General features: G+C 55.3%; 2 protein-coding genes across 4 annotated transcripts; one reads left to right on the top strand and one right to left on the bottom strand.

The window, feature by feature from the left end:
* The first annotated feature begins 342 nt into the window (after positions 1–342).
* On the top strand, positions 343–6,443 carry ANKRD53 (ankyrin repeat domain 53). The gene is made up of 6 exons (XM_025868450.2): positions 343–456; positions 705–897; positions 1,123–1,322; positions 2,614–2,778; positions 3,198–3,318; positions 5,715–6,443. Exons 1-6 carry the CDS (start codon positions 392–394, stop codon positions 6,441–6,443), a joined length of 1,473 nt encoding a protein of 490 aa, XP_025724235.1. The 5' UTR covers positions 343–391.
* A 2,634-nt stretch (positions 6,444–9,077) lies between these two features.
* On the bottom strand, positions 9,078–16,014 carry TEX261 (testis expressed 261). Of its 3 annotated transcripts, XM_025868452.2 has the most exons (7): positions 15,823–16,014; positions 15,143–15,167; positions 14,142–14,221; positions 12,869–13,022; positions 10,726–10,793; positions 9,890–9,992; positions 9,078–9,723 (listed from the first exon to the last, which is right to left on the bottom strand). In XM_025868452.2, the coding sequence occupies exons 1-7, from the start codon at positions 15,835–15,837 to the stop codon at positions 9,608–9,610; spliced, it is 561 nt and encodes a 186-aa protein (XP_025724237.1). In that variant the 5' UTR covers positions 15,838–16,014; the 3' UTR covers positions 9,078–9,607. The 3 variants fall into 3 exon arrangements, with proteins under 3 accessions (XP_025724237.1, XP_025724238.1, XP_025724236.1); XM_025868453.2 differs by lacking the exon at positions 15,143–15,167; XM_025868451.2 differs by lacking the exon at positions 15,823–16,014 and having other exon boundaries at positions 15,143–15,325.
* Between the last annotated feature and the right edge of the window lie 302 nt (positions 16,015–16,316).

Raw genomic sequence — 16,316 nt, 5'->3', positions numbered from 1 at the left:
TATGTATATACATATCGTAATGGACCGTGATTTCTGCGGTTGGTGGAATTGTGATTTTTAATTTCCTCGTCCCTTTCTCTGTTTTAACAATCAGCACTTAATAATTTTATCATCAGAAACAAAACCCAAGTGTCTTGCAGTTTGTGTGTGTGGCCGATGCCGTTTACAGGCCGAGGGGGCCAAGGCTCACCGGGTGACGGCGGGGTTAGCGGCGGCAGGATCTCCGGGAGGCGCCAGGCCGGCCCCTGGAGACTGGGGCGGCCGGTTACTAAGCCGGGGAAGTGGCGCGGCCCGCGGAGGAGCTGCCCTGGCCGCAGCCCCAGTTCGAGCGTCCGCCGGCGGGCAGGGCCTGGGGAGGGTGGGGGAGCAGCCCCCGCACACAAGTGTCGCCATGCAGCCGGCGGAGAAAGCCTCCTACAAGGTCACCTGGGGTGAAGCGGCGTCCCAGCAGGCCAGGTGGGCCGGGGATGAGGTGGCCGGGCTGCGGGGGGCCTCCCTGGAGGGGCAGGGCCGGGAGCGGGCGGGAGCCCTTGGGCGGCGCGAGGAGCCGGGAGAACCGGGCTGGGGTGCTGGCTCGCTTCCGGAGAGGTGTCCGGGGACGGTGGCTTCCTCATTGCCCTGCCGACCAGCGAGCCCCGGCCTGGCCTCCCGAAGCGCCTTGGTGCTCAGTGACAGCCCTCGCCCTCACGCACGCCCCTCTGCAGGGCCAACGGCCCAGACCCAGACTCCACTTTCTTGCTCACCTGCCCACTCCCGACCCACGCTAACCCCGACGATGAGTGGGACCAGAGTGCCATTGGGAGCTACTACGAGCTGTTCGCGGCCGCACTGGGCAACCTGGAATGGCTGCGTTTCTGTCTGAGTCGGGACCGTGACAAAATTCCGGCAGATGACAAGGTAAGGCCTTGGAGCTTGGGGGCAAGAAATGAAGTCCTCTGTATGCACAGAAAGTTCCTCACATAGTGGTTCTCTGGACAAGATCTGCCTATGGAACATCCACAGATATGCTTTTCTGTGTAGATAGTCACCTTCTAGGAGCAGACTCTGCTCTGTAGGTTAGGTTGGGGACCCTGGGGCCCCAATCCTGCTCAGTCTCCTCCTACCCTCCTCCCGCCCCCACAGGGCTTCACCGCCATCCACTTTGCAGCCCAGAGTGGCAAGCTTACGTGCCTGCAGGTCTTGGTAGAGGAGTACAAGTTTCCCGTGGACCTGCCCACCAACAATGGCCAGACACCCCTGCACCTGGTCATCCACGGGGACAACAAGACCATGACCCTCCCCTGCATTCACTATCTACTTAAGCAAGGGGCGGCCCTCAACACGTGAGTCCAGCCTGTGTCCAGAAAGTGTCTTGGAACCTGGGCAGATAGGAACCCCACTTCCAAGTAGACAGATCCATGCAGGACAGGCAGAGGGCTGTAGGGTGACAAGGATTGGGTCCCACATAAAGCAGTCAGTGAGCCCACATGGTGTAGTAAGGAGATCAGGCTCTGGGAGAGGACAGACCTAGTTCACATCCCAGCTTTGCCATCTGCTAGCAAACAGCAAGACCTCCAACAAGTTACTCAGCCCTTAGCCTCAGTGCTCTGGTTACCAAGCTTGTCAGTACACTGGAGTCCCGTATGTAGCTTCAGAAATACCAGTGCCTGTGTTCCAGTCAAAGGCTGAAATTGGTATGGGGTGCCCTCTGAGCTTTAGAAGGCCTAAAAGATTCCAAGGTGTTTCTAATTTGCAGCAAATTTTGGGAATTATTTCCTGAGTGTCTTCAACTGAAATGTGGGAGGATGACATGAGACTATTGTGGTAACGGAGTAAACGCATGGAAATGCCCCGACGGCCTATGGGAGACTGCACTCGCTCATATTTACAGAGCCCTGTGTGCTCGGCGCCAAGCCTGAGTCGAATACAGCAGTGAAGACAGGGAAATTGTCCCAGCCCTCATGAAGCTGATAAACTAGTGCAGGAGCAGACAGTGAACTAGCAAACCAATAAATGAACGAAACGACCGTGTAGTAAGTAGTTTCAAAGGAAATAAACAGGGCAATGAGGTGATGAGTAAAAGGGGTAGGGCAGAGGATCTATTTTGGAAGGGGAAGTCACCTCTAAGGAAATAACATTTAGATTGCAGCCCGAAAACTGAGAGCAAGGCAGCCATGAAAAGAGCCGGGGAAAAGAGTCCCAGGCAGAGGGAACATCGTGTGCAAAGATCACAAGTTGGGAAGGAGTGGGGCAAAGTCGGAAGATGAGGGTGGGGAAGGGGCAGGGCCCAGGTCCCGCGGGCCTTGTGCGCCACGGCCAGGCAGGGGAGGGGGCAGGAGGGCTGGCTGGCTTAAGAGCCAATAAGGTTAGTGCCCTCTGAGCTCCAGCCAACCCAGCTCTTCTTCCAGCAGATCTTTACTGTGGCACACCCATATAGTCAGGCTCCCACCATTCATTTAGTCCAAACCCTCCTTCTATGGTTGAGGAAATTGAAGCTCGGAGAGGAGAAGGGACATACCAGAGTCACCCAGTGGGCTAGTGGCAGAGCAGGTCCGGAACCTGGTTTGCCCACCTCTCTGATGGGCAAATGGCCATCCTTTCTGCCCTCTTCCCGGCTGGCGGGGCCCTCTACAGTCAGACATGCAATGGCTCCACACCCCTCCACCTGGCAGCCTGCAAGGGCCTGCTGAGCTGCGTGAAGGTGCTGGTGCAAAATGGCGCCAATGTCCACGCCCGAGATGCCATGGGCTGCAAGCCCATCGACTACTGCAAAATACGGAACCACCGCGACTGTGCCCGGTGAGGGTGTGAGAACCACCCACAGCCTGCCACCCCTTCCCTCCCTCCCAGCCCTTTCCTTGGGGCCCTCACCTGAGGCTGAGCCTTTACCAGGAGGGTCTGGGCTGGGAGATAAGTCTGCAGAAGAGACCCCCGGCCCCCCAGGATATTATTCCCAGGGCTTTCCACAGGGCCTCACCCCTGTGGGTATAGCACTGCCCTTCCTTGCCCTGAGGCCTTGGATCCTCAGCAGGGGGTGCTGATCAGACTATCACTTTCTTCTCTCACCTCAAGGGTAGTGGGAGGGGCCTTGGGCAGTGGGGAATGGCGTCTCTGGTGGCTCCTCCTACCCTCATCCGGGCCCTCAGCAGCAGCCGGTCTTCCCAGCCCAGGGTGAGGCTCTGTCACTGACGGGTGACATACCCCCACCTTGGCGTCAGGTTCTTGAAGGATGCCATGTGGAAACGGGACAAGAAGGACTTTGCTCGTGAGATGGGGAAACTGAAGAGGCTCAAGGACGAGCTGGCCTTCATGGAACAAGACTACCTCACCGAGTATCAAGTAAGGGGGAGGGGGGGCAGGGGCGCCAGGCAGCCACCGCTATCCAAGCAGGTGAGCAAGGGAGGGCATGACTCATACGCAGAAGAGTGGCTGGTAGCAGTCCCACCCAGAAAAAGCCTCCCTCTCCCCATCCTCTGAAATTCCACCCTTAAGAGCCACTCCCCTAGGTCAAAAGTCTCATTTTGTGTTAGAGAGTACATACAGCTTAAATTGGCAAGAAATACAGCACGCCTCCTAGCGCATTGCCTCCTTCTGGATGAGGAGGAAAATCTCTAGCGAGCTCCAGGCCCTGCCTACATTGGGATTCACACTGGTTAAAAAGATCCATCGTTGGGCGCCTGGGTGGCTCAGATGGTTAAGAGTCTGCCTTCGGCTCAGGTCATGATCCCAGAGTCCTGGGATCGAGTCCCGCATCGGGCTCCCTGCTCCTTGGGAGCCTGCTTCTCCCTCTGCCTCTCTCTCACTCTCTCTCTCTCTCTGTGTCTCTCATGAATAAATAAATAAAATCTTAAAAAAAAAAAAAAAGATCCATTGTTGGGGCGCCTGCGTGGCTCAGTCTGTTAAGTGTCTTAACTTCGGCTCAGGTCATTATCCTGGGTCCTGGGATGGAGCCCCGTATCGGGCCCCCACATCGGGCTCCCCACTCGGTGGGAAATCTGCTTCTCCCTCTCCCCCTCCCCCTGCTCATGCTCTCTCTCTCTCAAATAAATAAAATCTTAAAAAAAGAAGAGAAAGACCCATCCTTTGGGGCGTGTAGCTGGCTCAGTTGGTGGAGTACATGACTCTTGATTTCAGGGTTGAGAGTTCAAGCCCCGTGTTGGTTAAAAATAGTCTTTAAAAAAAAAAAATCCATCCTTTCCAACAGACACTGAGCATTTCTTCTCTGCTAGGCACCTGCTGGACCCTGCGGCTCCAAAGACAAATGAGATGTGGTCCCCTCACTCAAGGAGCTTAGGATCTAGAATGGGAGGTGGGTTATATTCCCAGAGAGAAGGAAGGGTCCAGGAGGATGCCAGAGAGATAATGCTTAAGAGGACCTTTAAAGATGGGCAGCAGTTGGCTGTATGAAGAAGGGAAGGGCTGACCAGGCAGAAGGAACAGGGAGCCCTGTGGAGAGGCACAGAGGTACAGGAGAACGTGGTATACGCCGAGAAGCACAAAGTCAGTACAGCTAGGGGAACAGATGAGAGGTGGAGATTGCCAAGCGAGAGATTTGGAAGGGGCTCAGACCTATGATGGACCTTGGCTGGGGAAGAATGGGGAAGTAAAGCATCTCAAGCAGGTGTAAGGATATAGGATGCAAGAGCCAGAAAACCCAGAGAGAAGATGCTGGGAATCCTAAGTGGATCCAGAAGTGGGGAGGGCCTCAGGGCTGGCAAAATCCAATACTCCGGCTTGGTTCCAGCTGCATTTCTCTCCAGTTTTCTCAGCGCTGTCCTCTTCTGGTGTGTCACCCAATCCTCAGAGCCCCTTGTGTCCAGAGGAGGCAAAGCTCATCCATTCCCGTGTCTCTAAACTTTCCCAGAAGCCCCTTGCAGATCTCCCCTTATCTCTTATTGGCCTCAGTTGGATCCTATGTCCATTCTTGTGCCGATCCCTACAGCTAAAGGAAAGCCATGTGCTGACTGACCTGGGTCTGGGGCAAGGCTGATGGAATTATTATGATTGGCTTAGCCTAATCAGAGCCTACCTCCTGAGCTGGGTCAATCTCTGTACCACCTGATGGCTTAGCAACGGTCCGGGGGGTGAGACACTGAAACAAGGGGGTGGACAAGGGGCAGTTCTGTGGCAAGCTGAAGGTTCAATTCTAGTGGAGGCAAAAACAGAGAGGTAGACCGAGTCATGACCACCCAGCCCAGAGAGCCAGCCAACTATATCCAACATACGAGGCCCACCACTTCCAGAAGCCAATCCAGACTGGCTCCCCCCAGTTCCAGGCCTTCCAAACCTTTCTGCTTTCTTCTTCCAGTGTCAAGGATTTGCCTTTCCTCCCCCATCAAACCAGAGATTCTCTCAGAGCAGGACATATCTCCACATCAGACGAGGGACTTCTCTGGAGGTGGAGGCTTGTCTCCCCCATGAGACTTGAGGTTTTCCATACGGCAGGGACTGGAGACCTCACTTAGGGCAGAGGCCTTATCAGGTTGGAGGTCGGAGAGGTTCTACCTGCGCCATCAGCCCAAGGGCTCCCTTCGGGCAATAGTTATCTCCAGGTCAGAACAAGGGCTCCCATAAGACAGGAGTTTCTCTCATCAGACTTAGGCCTCCTGGGGCAGAACTGTATCTAGCCAGTGATACCTGAGGTTTCCAAGGGCTATAGCCACAAGGCCTCCCTCCACAGGAGGAGGGAGGAGGGGCAGCCCTCCATGACTATCTTGTACCCTCTGATGTTGCAGAAACAGCACCAAATTCTGAGAGAAGCTGATTTCAAGAAGTGGCTCCATCGCAAGCAGCTGCTCCAAGGCCAATCCCTGATCCGCAATGCCAAGCAAGCGCCTTGTGCCCCACCCCAGGCGATTGCCATCCCCAAGATCCTCAAGCACCAGGGGCCTCGAAAGAGCTTCTACCCCTCCCCAGAGGCACGCCTGCGGCAGACATCAACGCCCAAGCTGCAGTCCTTGGGGACACCCACATCCATCTACATGCAGCCCATGGTCAGGCGGCCCAAGTCGTGGAATGTTAGCAACAATCCTGCCAGATCGCCCACCACCCAGATCGGCTACCCACAGGGCATCCGCCTAGGTGTGCATCCAGACCCCAGCCCAGAGCATGACTTCCACAGCTTCCTTAAGGTGAGGTCTGACCGGCACGGCGGTGCACAGCTGTGCACGGTGGCCGGCAACCGGGTGGCACCTGTGCCCCAGCTGCCTTTCAAGGTGGTAGTCCAAGAGCTGTACCCTTCGGTGCGGCCATGCAGGATGAAAGTGCCCCAGGGCTTTTGCCCTGTCAGCATGAGGCACGTGCCCCGGAAGTGGCTCTTGGGTGACGACAACTTCTGGACTGACACTCTGGCCATGAACCTGCGTGAGACATTTGATGAAGCCTTCCTGGCAGCTGTGCAAGCCCATCAAGGGCTCCCCACTCTGCCCTCCCCCAAAAGCCCCCCCATAAACTTATTTTGGTAGGCTGTCAACCTGAGGCAGCCCAGTGAAGGCTGAGGTGTGGGGATTCACGTTGGGGTTGGAAGAGAGGGAGAGGAGTACTCACAGGCTTCCCACTTCCCACTCCCAAGCTTGAAGATCAGAGCCCCTTCTAACAAAAGACTAGGTCCCAGGTGTCCCCTCTTCACAAAGAAATTTCTTGGACTCCCCAAGAGGTTTAAGCTAGGGCAGAGGCCTCAGAGTGGGCATCAGTCTATCCTGGGCCCTTGCATCATAAAATGGACACTTTGGGTCCCTACTACCTCTCCTCCCCCCCGCCCCAGCCCACCAGGAACTAGGCTTCCAGGATAGGGAACCACAGGAAAATGCTGCCTCTTGTTCAGATCAAGTCCTTCAAGGTCTCTGTAGTTCAGGGAGGCACAAGCAGCATATCTTGGGGGGAGGGAGGGAGGACCCATGGCTTCAGTTTGCAACTATACAAGCACTTGCACTTCCTCCAGGAAGCTATCCTGGATCCCCTGTTATCCCCTGGACACATCGCTACAAATCATTCATTAAACAAATGTTTATTGAGTGCTTTCTATGTACCGGGCACCAAGCCAGGCACTATTAATACAAAAACTGAAGGACAGTCCCTGCCCTCAAGGAGCTTACAGTCTAGTGGGGAGATAGACCAGTAAGCCTAGAGTGATTTGTGTGGTGTGCTGGGGGAAGAGGGGACAAAGCTCAGAGGAAGTGAAATCTAAGCTGAGAACTGACAAGAGAAGGTACCCAGATGGGCAGAAGAAAGGAGAATCAAAGTGGCATCTCTGAATACAGGAGGCGGGGACACAGGGTGCAAGGTGGCAAGTGATGAGGCCAGAGAGGCGAGCAGGAACCAGACATCACAAGTTTCACAAGCCATGCTAAGGGGTCTGGTCTTTATCCTGAGGGCAGTAAGGAGCCATGGAAGGTTGTAGGCCAGGAAGTGACTTGATGAGCTATACACTTTAGACAACTCTGGCTGTGGGACATCGAAGGAGAAGGAGGCTGTCACAATAATCCAGGTGTAAGTTGATGACAGTGGGTGTGGCTCAAATCAAGAGATGTTAGGAAGGTAAACTTAACAGTTTTTAGAGATTGGATGAGGGGGAGGGGCAGAAAGAGAAAGCAGGACTAGAAAGCAGGTTTCTGGTCTGGCTCCTGAGGGGTCTTGGGGCCACGGCAGGTACCCAAAAGAGGCAGGTTTGCAAAGGACAGCAGCAAGTGCCCTCTGGGCCGTGAGAGTTGTCTGTGCACCCAAAGGCGAGAGGAACTATGGTTCAGAAGATCAGGAGGGATGCTGGGGCTGGAGGTCAACTCTCAGTTCCTTGGCAAAGAGTCCTTGAAGCCATCAGCTTGGATGGGCTCCTCCAGGGAGCCCACAACAGAACCCTGAGAAACCCCATTGTGCGTGGGGCAAATGGAGAAGCCTGCACAGGAAACTGAAAGGAATAGCAGAGGCAGGAGGAAGACCAGCCACAGGAGTGCCAGGGAAGTGCAATTCAAGAAGCTGGGGGTGAGCAGCCCTGTCAGACGCTGCAGAGATCCAGTATAAGATATGAAAGGGTCTGCTGGATTTAGCACGAGAAGGCCACTGGCAACCCCTAGGAGAGAAGCCATGTCATCGGGGTGAGGAACAGAGAACGAGACAGCAAGGGAGAGCTGAGCCGGCTGCTGACGCAGCAGTGAGGATACTGGCCTCCTGTGTCCTCACCTTGTCTTCCCTCGTCTGCATAGGATAAAAAGGCCTGGCCATCTCATTCCCAGCAGGAAGAACCCAAAATGTGTTACTCCTCTCAGCGAAAGGGAAAGGCTGGGATTTTTAAGAGAACAGGAAATGCTGCAGTCAAGGGAATGAAGGGCTGTGGTGGGACTTGGGGCAAGATATAGAGACTTTGAAGCACAGGGGCTTCCCTGGCTTAAAGGTACTGCATGTGCACTGTCCATCAACGCACGTGCCAGTCTCGATCCGAGGTACAGGACATGGCAGGAACGGCTCTCGTGGGGGCTTCACTCCCGTATGTACTGCTGAGTACTTGCAAGGCACTGTAGTTGGAGTGCAAAGTCAGCAAATGCTGGTCTGTGCCAGGATCTGGCCCACCTTCTTAGAAGACTGAGGTCAGCTCCCCGGGAGCCAAGAGCACTCAGAAGAGAGGGCCAGCCCTCGTGTGCTCTTAGAGCGACAAACCGTTTCTCCCCTCAGTCCCGTTTCTTAAAAAATAGGCTGTAATCCAGTCTGCCTGGAAGCGAGTTTCTATTTTCTTTCCTCTTGGGCCCAAGATAGAATTCAGCCAGAAACCGCTCCTTTTCCCCAGGGGAAAGCTTACAAATAGGATATTGCAGATGTTCCAAAAATCCCACCCAGTCCCAAACCGTCCCTCCACGGCCCCCAGCGTCACAGCCATGGCGCCTTGGGGAAAGAAGAGATGGAAGAAAAGGGAGGGGCGCGAGAACGGCTGCCTCCACCCCCAACCCCCCTGACCCGGCTCAGCTCCCCACCTCTGCCCACTTCCCAGGAAGGGCCGTGAGAGCAGTCCCGCTGGGAGGGCAAGACCCAAACCCAGAAAAGAAGCCCCTGGAGCAGAAAGTCCAGTCCAGTCCAGGGCAGAAGGTCAACAGGAAGAAAGGGAGATGAACTTTCAGGATATTAAGGCAAACAGTGCCACCTAGAGTCTTTATTCAAATGGGAATCAGCACTTGGGACAGAAATCACAGTTCAACAGCAAAAACTATTTCTCCTGGAAGTGCCAAGCCATGGCCCCTCCCCACGGCCATCTGCCCAGAGAACTTATCCCTGTCTGCTCTCCAGCTTCATAGCCCCTGCCCCGCCTGCCCCGGCTGAGCCAGAACCTCCTGACCCACCACGGAAGTGGGTAGGAGGGTCAGAGGGAGCTCAGCTCCCGCCTAACCAGGTGGCCCATGGCCTCCTGGCTAAGCAGGCTCTGCCATCCTCCTGGTGCCCTCTGAGGTCACAGCCTCTAGCAGCGTCAGATCTGAGCCAAGCTGAGCCCTTCGAGGAAGGTGGGGATGAGGGCTTCAGGGAGAGTCAAGGGAACAAGGGCCAGGGCGGGGGGAAGGTGCCTCCCAGGCTCATGGCCCCCACCTAGTGCAGAGGCCCAGGGGCCCGACTCTCCTGATTTTGTCCCCACATCCCCTCCCCAAGGGGTTCAGTATATCTTCTGACGACTGGGTAGAACGGCCTCTTTGATGAAGGAGAAGACAATCAGGATCCCTAAGCGTTTGCCCCGCTTGCCTTTGGTGAAGTAATTGGAGACCACGTCATCTGTGGAGACACAGGCAGGGGGATGAGTGTGTGTGTCTACATGTGAACACGGCTCTCCCCACCTAGAGCCCAAATGCCTCCATCACAAGGCTGGGCTCGGGCTCCCCACACAACCCAGGCCTTCCTGAGGCAATCCCACCGTGACCCCTGACAAGCCCCTTCTCACCTCCTGGCTGCATGGTGGAGGGCAGGACGTTTTCCCCAGCCGACAGTGACACAAAGAACGCAAACGGGATTATCCACAGACAGAAAGTGAAATAGGCCAGGACCTGGCAACGAGAGACACTGAGAGAGGGTGCCCCGGAAGTGCCACGGGTGGGCCCCACACGGCCACCATGCATCTTACAGAGGCGGTCAAGAATGCACAGAAGGCCCCACACCTGATCTCTGAAGGAGGCCAGGGACCAGGAAGCAGAGGCAGGGCAACCTCAGACATGGAGAAAATTCAGTGGGGAAAGGTGGAGGCTGAGGATGACCGAGTGTGACCACAATCCCCAAATTCTGGGCACTAGGACAAAAAACTCCTCTGAACTAAAGGAAGCAGATGGAGGGTAAAACCACGACTGACCCATCTTTCCCCCAAAAGTGACCTTGTTCTGCCCAGGGGTCGGAACTAGAACAGCAGGTTGTGGAGAACCCAAGAGGAAAAAAGCTTGGCAGGCTGCTGGGAGGAGCCGGGCTTCAGGGCTGCAACCTGCCAGCCCCATGAGGTCTGCATCAGACAAGGCCACCCCAGTGCCCTGTCCTGACCTCAGGGTGTTAGGCTGTGATCTTGGGAGAACCAAAGGACTCCCTGGGGGAGAGCAGTGACCTCCCCGCCTCAGCTAAAGAGACCCCTGCTCCTCACCCCACACCACTTTCTAAACTCAATACTATTTTTTTAAATGCGTTATCCCTCAGCAGACTATTTCAAACCCCAGCTAAGTTCACAAAGCAAATCATACAAGTCCCCTTTACTTCCTCTGTCCCTGCTAATAGTTCGATGTACTGAACACTTCTTACCTCTGAGAAAGGATAATATTCCTCTGCAAAAAACTGAAATGCTAGGTAATGATTCACCACCACTAGCCCTGTTGAGGAAATGAAGAGTCAGTTTGGGGGGAAGAATATAAAGCTGGACTTTTAACCTTCAAAGGCCCCTGGGAGTTGGGAGTCCTGAGTCTTAGTCCTGATTTTACACCCAACTCAGAGTATGGCTATAAGCCAAGTACACTACCCTCCAGAACTCAGTTCTCCATCTGTGAAAATGCAGAAGGCATTTATGAGCAAAATTAGAAGGCAGATAAGAAAGCTCTTTGAATGGTATAAAAATGAGACTTATTATGTAACCCAAAGCACCGTGACCATTAACCTGCTTTTAAGTGGATGTGAGTCTCAAAAGAGTGCCCTCCCATGGGCAGTGGACACAGAAGTCACAGGGCAGATAACATACTCCCAAGAGATTCCACTCTGAACTGGGCAGCTGGGAGAGGGCCTCAAATAAAGAGGCTCTCACTCCTCAGGAATAAAAGGGCACAGTTTGGGGCGCCTGGGTGGCTCAGTCGCTAAGCGTTTGCCTTCGGCTCAGGTCATGGTCCCAGGGTCCTGGGATCGAGCCCCGCATCAGGCTCCCTGCTCAGTGGGAAGTCTGCTTCTCCCTCTCCCACTCCCCCTGCTTGTGTTCCCTCTCTAGCTGTCTCTCTCCCTCTCTCTGTCAAATAAATAAAATCTTTAAAAAAATAAAAGGGCACAGTTTGCTAGATGCTTTGGGGTGCAGTTTTAGGGTTCCTCCAAATTCTGGGGGAGAGGGTCCTTTTCTCATTCTGCCCCAGGGTAGGGCTCACTGGTCTAAACTGGTATGTTCTGGACTGACACCCACCTCCTTAGGGTGCAGCCACATTTATGGAGGAGAGAGACAACTTGCAGATCCTGGGGATGGGCTGCTCGGAGACAGGCATCCCTGCCTGTTCTCCCGGTGCGGTGAAGGGCAGGCACCAGAACAAAGCCCCCACTCAAACTGAACACCCCGCACGCCCACCTCAGAGCCAAATGCCACGTCTTGTTTCTCTTTCCTTCTCTCTTGCCTTTCCCCTTCCGAGGCAGAGCTCTGCCGCGCCTAGCCACACTCTAGGACTGGGGAAACTGGAAGACAGATGGTGCCTGATGCCCACAGATCTTCAGGAAAAGTCTCTCAGGCATCTCAAGGGCAGGTTGGGGGAATGACAAAGGGAAGCCAGGAGGCTTCTGGGAGGCTTGGTCTACTGGGAGGGTGGGGGGTGGGGAGGGTTCTACCCCCTGGGAAGATGCAGAAGGGGTCTAGTCTCCAGGGAAGGACTCCCCACACCAAGCCCCACCAAACACATCCTCTGGCAGAATCACACCAAGGCACTCAGGGAAGAGGCCAGTCCTAGCTTTAACTGGGTGCCCTCCTTGTGGGTATTATTCTCTTTCCAGATTCTCCCACAGAAATAGAAAAGTAGCTCCAAGAAACTCCCAATTACATCTCATATCCTGCCCAAAGACTAGATGACCAGTAATGGTTAATGGGAGAAAAAACAATCCTGGTAACCAAACACTTCCCAGAATCTTTTCTGGGGCTATCTATAACCGCCTACTGTGTGTCACCTGAGTCCATCATCAAGAACCCAAGGCCAGAGAGGAGAAATGACTCCCAGGATCAGAAAGTAGTGCCAGCTTAAAGGCAGAATGGTCAGGGTCTTCCAAACACATTTGTTTACCCCAACGCCGGCACCTGCAGGGGGACCCACAGCCCCATGAAGCTTGTGTTAATCAAGACTGGGCCAGACGACTAGACAGGGAGCTACCTGCCTGCCAGGGTAGGGCTTTGGGCTTTTTCTGGCCAAGTGGTTTCTTAGAGCCCGTAACTACACAGAGAACCCACCTTTTGTCCCTTCTCAAATTCACCACCCTGGGAAAGCCCTCCCTAAGTATCCCACCCCCACTTCCCCCATCCCCCCAAATACTAATCACTAGAGCCAAGAAGACTCTAGGCTCCTCAAGTTTAAGAAGTCCATGTTCCCAACCAGCCTGGCCTCCTGGAGGACCCTAGTGGTTTGCCACTTTTCTCTATATCCCCATAGTGCCCCCGACTGAGCCGGGCACATGCAACCACCTCGATGGCCTCCCCAGCTCTGCCCCCTCTCACCGCACGAAAGGATGAAGTTAGGCGAGGTCAGCATGATGAAGGGGAAGGTCTGGAGGAGGCCAAAGTAGACGAGGTTGGTGAAGAGGCCCACGCCAATCATGAAAGTGGGGAAACGCTCAAACACGTAGAGGCCGATCAGCACAGCTGTGGAGAACTGAAACGAGAGGTACACAGTGCAGGGAGCCTCTTCCAGGCAGCCTTCTTGGTCTCACTAACCCCCAGCCTGCTCTGGGCAACACTAGGTTCATGCTTCCATCTCTCCCTGTTTCACAGTCCTCCGCAGCCTGTCTCTCAGCTCCCAAAGGGCAGCATCTTTTAATGCCATTCTCAAAAATTTTTGACAGCAACCCACAGTAAACATTTTAAGATCAAAGTTCAAATTTCAATTCTATTGTATTCTATTCTGTTTTTTGAAAATGCTGATCATGACCTACTGAACTGATGACACAACCCAATAATGAATGAGACCTACAACCTGAAAAACACTGTTCTGAAGGATTTATAGTTGTCAGCACTTAACAAATGGCAGTTGGTAGAATGAAGGTCTAATTCCTGTACCAAAACCCTCAGGCCAGGCCTCTGAACCCAGAGCTGACTGCTATGGTCTCATCTCCACTAGAACCCTCTACCCCAAGCCATGCCCAGAGTGGCTGCTGACACCACGTGACTTGAGAGGCACTGGACTTCTCTCATCCAAATGGTCCCAATTCCCACCCTTTCCCACAGCTGGCAGGAATCTACCCGCCAGCAGGCATTCCTGGAGCTTTGACATCAATGGCAAGGATTGTGTCTTCAGGAACAGAAGCCTTCCATGAGACCTCAGAAGGGCAGGGCCTGGGCCAGGGAAGGCGTCTCCCTCTTAGGACAAGTCACTTGATCCAATCAGAAAGAGGGCAATGAGTACTCTAACTCAAGTACTCAAAACTGTTCTTAGGTAGGTTCTTCAGAGTTCTTCGTGGGGGCTAGAGACAATGGGAAACAACCAAGCAAAGGCCAAGCCATGGTCCTGTCAACACAGAGTGTGCACTCAGCTGTCACCCTAAGGAACTGAGAACAGGGTCTGCAGTGAAGCGCTGCTACTTGGGGAAGGGGCGAGGGAACACCTGGACCCAGACAGCAGACTCAGGAGACAAGGTGCAGGTGAAGGAGGTAGGGGTGGCACCCTCAGGAAACAGCAGGGACAGAGATCTCATCATCCATGCAAAACTCTCCCCACTTCCTCCTTTGAGGCAGGGCAAAAGAGGGGAAAATCCTGGGGAAAACTGCCACTTACCCAGATCATGTATTTTATGATCCTGCTGGTGGCCACTGTATATTCTTCTATCAGTTCTGCCAGGTAATAGAGTCCAGCCGCTGGGGGGGTTGGGAAGAGGGAGCAAGCAGGGAGAACATTAGCCAGAGTCACTCCCACCATCCTGGTCCTTCTCTCTCTGCAGCTGGGTCCCCATCAACCCCTCATGGACTCCCTCACTAAGGAACAAACCAAACAACCCACGTGGGGTCCTCCCAAGTCTGAAGAAGCAAAACTTTGTCCGAGCAACTAAAAAAAGATTTCATAAAACTGAATGGAAACCTGTATCTGATGCCTCAGCACAATGCTAACCTCTGGTCCATAAAGGGGCATTTCATTCACTCATTCACTAAATATCTGTTGGGCACCTGGTTTGGGCCAAGTGCCGCTCTGAGTGAAGAGAGAACAGGATAAGACAGGCAAGGTCCCTTCCCCGACCCAGCGCGGGTAAGCGGGGGTATAGGGAGAGGCGTCAGACGAGCCCAGTGTGACAAGCGCTACTTCATAGAAAGTACAGGGCACCACCAAACCCCCTAAGGAGAGCCTCCCGGAAGAGGTGAGATCTCAGCAGAGAGCAAGAGTAGGAACTAGCCAGAAGGGAAAAGCGTTTCAAACTCCGAGAGAGTAGGCAGTGCGAAGGGGCAGGGATAAGTGTCCGGGAAAAGTTCAGCGCGACAGGCCCGCGAGGGTGGGCACGGCAGCGGTTGGCGGTGCGCGAGCCCGGGCAAGGGGCACTTGAGTCAGCCACTCCCAGGCGGTGCCGGGGCGGATTTAGTGACAGCGGGAGGGACCCGCGGTCCCACGGGCCTGCTGGGGGTCAGCAAGAGGGAGCAGGATCCAGAGGGACAAGAAAGGGGAGGGATGCGAAGGCCGGGAGCACCGGACAGGAGTCTCCCGTGATGCGACCGCCTTCGTGATGCGACCCCCGGCCAGCACAGATGCCGGGACAGGAGCCCGCGCGGACCCGGGTCGCGCACTCTCACCGACGGCCAGCGTGATGAAGGCCACCTGGATGAAGAGCGAAAGCCAGCTCAGCACGTACATGAACCACATGGCGCCCCAGCCCCGCCCGCCCCCCGACCGCCGGGACGGGCCTGCGCGCTTCGGCTCCGGCGACACGGAGCCGCCGCCACCGTCACCGCGTCCCCGCCCTGCGGACGGACGGACGGCCGTGCGCCGCCGCCGAGAGGAGCCCGGCCGGAGTGCCGCCCCCAGCCGAATCCGGACGAGCGCCTCCCGCCGGCGCGGAGGACCAGCCGGCCGCGGCCGCGTCCGGCACCCCGCTGGCGGAGCTCCCGCCACCCGGGGCTGCACCCAGTGGAGGGCCGGCGACGCAGCCCGGAGAGGCAGGACGGTGCCCGGGGGCGGGGACGCGGCGCCAGCAGGGGGGACAGCCTTCGGTGCACTCCCGGGGCGCTCCCGCGCCAGCGTGGAGGGGTCCGGGGCGCGAGAGGGCCGCCTGACTGCTCCCCAGCAAGCACCGGCCAGAAGCGTTCAGACGGGTCGCCCATGGGGCTTGTCTTGCCACCGCGGCTGACCCGAACAAAACTGTTGCGTGCCCAGCGCGGGCCAGGCACTGTGCTAAAGGCTACGCTGTATTTCCGTGATGGCAGTTGACTGTAAATCATTTCAGGATGGGGAAGCTGGGGCCAAGGAAGGTTACCTTGCCTCGGGTCATACATCTAGGAAGCGGCACAGGCAGGAGTTGGGGCGCCTTTAATCAGTCATCCTCAGGCGTAACTCTCCCTTTAGGCTGAGTTCCTTGAGGGTACCTTCTGCACCTTTGTATCGCCTGCACATCGCCAGTGGCGGGCACGCAGGGCGCCCACTGGGCGCTGAATGCATTTACTCTACCGCGGAAGACTTACTGAGGGGCGAAAGGCGCAGGGCAGCCCTTGTTGAGAAGTTCCCCATCTGGTGGCCAAGACAGGCATGCAAAATAAAGTGTCTGCACGGGCCTGGGCTGTGCTACTCATCTCGGGATAATCTTTACATGCATAAAAACGAATACATATTCCTCAAAGATTAAACATAGAACTACCATATAGAGTGCATCGATTCCACTCCTGAGTAGATACCCCCCAAAGATTGGACAGGTGATAGGAGTGTCTTCCGCAGGGCTCCCAATCCCTTGGAATTTCCAGGTAAGAGGAGCAT

This window comes from Callorhinus ursinus, unplaced genomic scaffold (assembly GCF_003265705.2).
Source record: "Callorhinus ursinus isolate GAN/ISIS: 27379988/994484 unplaced genomic scaffold, GSC_fseal_2.0 scaffold10, whole genome shotgun sequence".
In the NCBI taxonomy this organism is placed as follows: Eukaryota; Metazoa; Chordata; class Mammalia; order Carnivora; family Otariidae; genus Callorhinus; species Callorhinus ursinus.
This window is presented reverse-complemented; position numbering and strand designations above follow the sequence as displayed.